At 36.4% G+C, this 4,565-nt stretch overlaps 1 protein-coding gene across 1 annotated transcript; it reads right to left on the bottom strand.

Annotated features, from left to right (window-relative positions):
• Positions 1–4,565, bottom strand: LOC114408068 (putative nucleobase-ascorbate transporter 9). The gene is made up of 12 exons (XM_028371193.1): positions 4,415–4,565; positions 3,642–3,739; positions 3,381–3,557; positions 2,954–3,054; positions 2,748–2,841; positions 2,156–2,298; positions 1,825–1,888; positions 1,621–1,668; positions 965–1,052; positions 638–715; positions 414–556; positions 1–286 (listed from the first exon to the last, which is right to left on the bottom strand). Exons 1-12 carry the CDS (start codon positions 4,563–4,565, stop codon positions 68–70), a joined length of 1,404 nt encoding a protein of 467 aa, XP_028226994.1. The 3' UTR covers positions 1–67.

Raw genomic sequence — 4,565 nt, 5'->3', positions numbered from 1 at the left:
AAAAAAAAAGTGATGAATTGGCTTAAAGGGTTAAAATGAACATCTATAATATAACCAAAGAAGCTGCTTAAAGGGCAGGGAAGAATTCATTGAGTCTACATGGTAATTTATAGAAATCAGCATTCCGACCATCAGCATTATATACACTGAACTTCTCCCACCACTGCAAACCAATGTCCTTACGGACTGCATCATCTTCACGTGAGAGTGTGATGTCCAAAATGAACGCAACCAATGCAGCCACCGTTGTATGCGACATGAAGATCACGCTAACGATATCATTGAACTGCAAATTCATTGAAATCACAATCACTCACAGAGTCATGTATACCACAATCAAATTTGAACAACATCTAGGTACAGTTCTGCATTCGTGTTATTTTCAATGATTGATTTATGTTCAGATATCTCACCCATCCGTGATGATGCTTTACATGAAAATATTCTATGAAATATTGCGGAATGGAGATGCCGAGGAAGAATGAGAGACCCAACACGAATTTGGTTCTGAAACTGTTGAGATTACAGAACTGTAGAAAATCAAGACCTGCAGAAGCTGCACATCCCAAGTTGCAAACTCTTGTCAAGTTCTATGGGTTGCCAAAGCTACAAAGACAGATGGTTAGAGAGAACTTACAGACATAGCCGAAGAATATACAGTTCATTGCTGCTATGATTGGCAAAGGTATAGAAGCTAAAACTGCTCCAAGTTTTCCTGGTTGAAGGGAAAGTGTGTAACATGAGATATCACTAATTAAAGAATAATAATAACATTTCATAGGCAACATTAGGAAGGACAAAACTTAGATACAGTTCTTTAGGTCTTTAATTAGGTCTAATTGGAGAACAACACCAACAGTATTTAAGAAATTGTATGAATGTTTCGCCCCATTGGGAAATTCCAGATTTATTAAAGGAAGATCGTTAAGTTGCACATATTACCAAAGATGTTAGTCTATCATACCAGCAATAGAGAAGAAAATCATAAAGCCGGCTGATATTTGGATGACTCTTCGGCTTCCCGCCTTTGTCAATGCCAATAATCCAGCATTCTCCCTGAAACAAGAGCAATGCATATATGCAAAATTATGCAGATGGATAAAGAGGCTCAACTCCAGCATGGTCTTTGGAGCAGGACTAGGTACTAACAGGAACTAGGATGGAAAAGAAAACTCTATAGCTTTTAGTATTTTTTACCAACATCATATTTTTTTAGTTTAAAGTTTGTGTAGGGAATGTTAAAAACGAATGTTGTTCCACTTTTTCCTGCACAAATTTTATAGAAATGAAAAAGAAAAATGTTTCTTCAAACCAGACAAGCATGCCCTTAAATTGGTTGGACTTGAAATCATGAGTGATATCTGATATGTCGAGGCTCATCTACAAATACATTCAAGGGGGTTTAATGTTGAGCTAAACTTACACTGATGCCGTACATCCGGTTACAGAACCAACAAAGCCATTGACCAAAGAAGCTACTCCCTAAACCAACAATAAGAATGACACGACCAAAAATCAATTGTAAGCTTCCTGTTTATGATTCCAGAAACAATTGCAAAATATAGTGCATGTGTATCTTACCACCCAGCCAGTTCCACGGCTCACAACATGTGGTGGCACGGGTGTTCCACTTCCATATCTTGCCGCAGCATAAAATGTACCAGTAGACTGCATGTAAACATGAAAAATGTTTAAATTTAAAGCAAATATAAGATGGGACTGGATGCATTTTCAAATGTTTTTTCAGTTTTAAGTAGTTTTTGTGATGAAAGACTAGTGAAGTCGCATAGCACCAGCATAATTATCAAGGGTCACAGTGCTTACCTCAAATAGAGAAACAAAAGAAGCGGCTATCATAGCAAGAGCTTCTCCGAAGTTGAAGGTAGGAACCCCCCATGGGAAGGGAACTAAAGGGAGATGAAACCTGTATAAATGCAGACAATTCTTTTAATTAACTTGTAAACATATATGAAAAGCCCCCAAAAGGAGAGAGCATTTTTACTCAAGATCATAAGCTCCTCAGTTCCCCTATAAACCATAAAATCAAGATCTCATTCAAAGAATGAAACTGGGTGGATAAAACTAAACTTGATTCTGAAAGGCACGCAAGTTATTGATCATTAATTGGAAAAACTTAACGAGTCCACAAACTTACCATTCAGAACCACTAATAAGACCAACACGATCAGTGCGGCAACTATTCTGAGTACTTTCTGGCTTGTGGTTATATGCAGTGCTTGAAATCAGAAGCTGTGCAAGTAACCATGCACTTGCAATGGAAAACAACAGCGCAAATCGCTCATACATAAGCCTCTTGGTGCTAACAAAATGATTAAGATACTGCAGGACAATAGTTGATAATAAACACATTGTGGACCAAAATTTAAGAATAAAAAATAGTGAATTTAAAATTTAGTATCATATTATAACTGCATCTTTCATGATTTCTTTATATTACTATCACATAAATATTGATGTTAACCAACATTATTCCAAGTGCCTTCATAATATATATTATTATCACATATTCTACAGGACACGAGCAAAATTAACTTGCCTGTGAGATGAAAACCATAACAATCAGTGCTGGAAGCCCCACTTCAACACATTTTGCCAGCTACAGAATAGAGGGAAAGTCAGTACTATAATCCTATTATCAAGTCCTAGACTTACAGTTAACTAAATTGCATAAAAGTTGAGAATTAAGATTCAAGCGTTCAACCTATTTGACTGAAAAATTGAGAGACTAATGTAGAACTTTTTACCATTGGGAATCCAAGATGATAAAGACTGAGTCCAGTAAACGTTACATAAGGTACTACAGAAAGTGGGCTTAGGAACCTAAATCAGCACAAGAAGCAATTAACTAGAGGCATATAAAATGCTAAAATTAATTAAAGGATTTTATTAGCTCTAACAAGCCAAAAAAGATGCATGCCATGCACTTACTAACCTGATAGCAAACCTCCAAATGCCCAAGAATCCCATACACACATGGAAAATTGAACTTATGATCAAGGCGCCTTGTATTCCTCTAATTGTGTGAGTGAACCTCTGTTTATCAGCAACATAATAACGAGGAATAAACATCACCAAGTAGAACCACAGGGGTCCACAGTGAATAAGCCTTTCTATAAGCACTCATAGAAAAAGAAAATAACAAGAAAAAAAATGAAATAAGCTTCTTCCATAAGCTATCAAATCAGCTTTTTGGAGAAACTAAATGATTTTAATTAGCTTAAAAAAACTGATTTTAACTTGTACACAAGTTATTTTTAGCTTGTGAAAGAAGTCTTATTTCGTTTTTCTTTCTTATTTTCTTCTATAAGGTAAGCTTATCCATAAGCAATTATAAAAGCATAAAAGATAGTCTCCTTGACCTCATAAGGGTCTGTATAGTTACTGTATCTCTTGGCATGGACAATTGACATTGTGGGTATTATGTAACTGTATGAACCAACAACTACAGTTGGCAATCGTGTTCCGAACCAAGTTTGGAGAAGTGTGCTTAATCCAGAAACAAACAATAGATTCTGTATCACCTTGGCCTTCTCAGCCTACGTTGAATTAATGATTTTCAGTTTACTCACAACATTTTAAAATTTGAAAAAGAAAATAAATGGAAGAAAAAAATTGTTTACATGGCCTCCACCCATTTCAGGAACAATCACAGTTGGAATCAGAACGGTCATGCCAAGAGTCAGAATATAATGCTGGAATCCCAATAGCAGTGCTTGTGCTGAATGCATGGCAATAAAAAATACAGTTAAAATGTTGAAACAAGCAAGAAGATAAATTTTGGTTCATGAAAAGTATATGCATGTTTTTGTTTTTTTTTTGGTCGCCCAACAAAACGACACACACACATATATAGCATAAGGAGTGCGAATTACAAAAGAGCAAAATAGAATGCTGCAGTGTATCACATCACACGAAGAACTAGAATCTTGAACTATACATCCATACACATGCATAATATAAGATACAAGCTCCAGGTGATGTAACAATACACTACCATGATACCAAAACACTGGTTCACAAATCACATATCTACACCCGCAGTGCATAATCTGCCCGCCAAAATCGTAAATTCATGTTCCTACAAAGCCTCCTGATTATAAATCCAGCACCACCATCAATCATGGATCCCGTGATAATTATCATTCAGCAGGGATCAATGGTTCTCCCAAATGTACAAATCAGTATATGCATGTTTTTGTTTCAGCCAAAATGTTCCAAAGGAAAATTCATAACATTCTCCAAATAAAAACACTCTGCATTGAACGCTTAGTCATTTCATATTTCTTTGGATTGTATATGTCAGAGAAACAAAAGTGCATGAGTTTTGTTGAATGCATATTAGTCTAGTTTTCAATTTGTTTTGCCATAAAAAGAAAAACAATAAGATACTGACGCCAAGGAGGAGGACTGTTAATGCAATAGTGAACATCAGGTAATTGCTCCATCACTGGGTGTGGTTCAGGTTCAGGAACTTGAATCACTTGAGACTGTGAGTTGCCGCCGCCACGGCCACCGGCACCGGCATGCTCACTGCCCTCAGCCAT

The sequence above is a fragment of the Glycine soja genome, chromosome 4 (assembly GCF_004193775.1).
Source record: "Glycine soja cultivar W05 chromosome 4, ASM419377v2, whole genome shotgun sequence".
NCBI classification, from domain to species: Eukaryota; Viridiplantae; Streptophyta; class Magnoliopsida; order Fabales; family Fabaceae; genus Glycine; species Glycine soja.
Note: the sequence above shows the minus strand (reverse complement) of the source record. Positions and strands in the feature narration are given on the sequence as shown.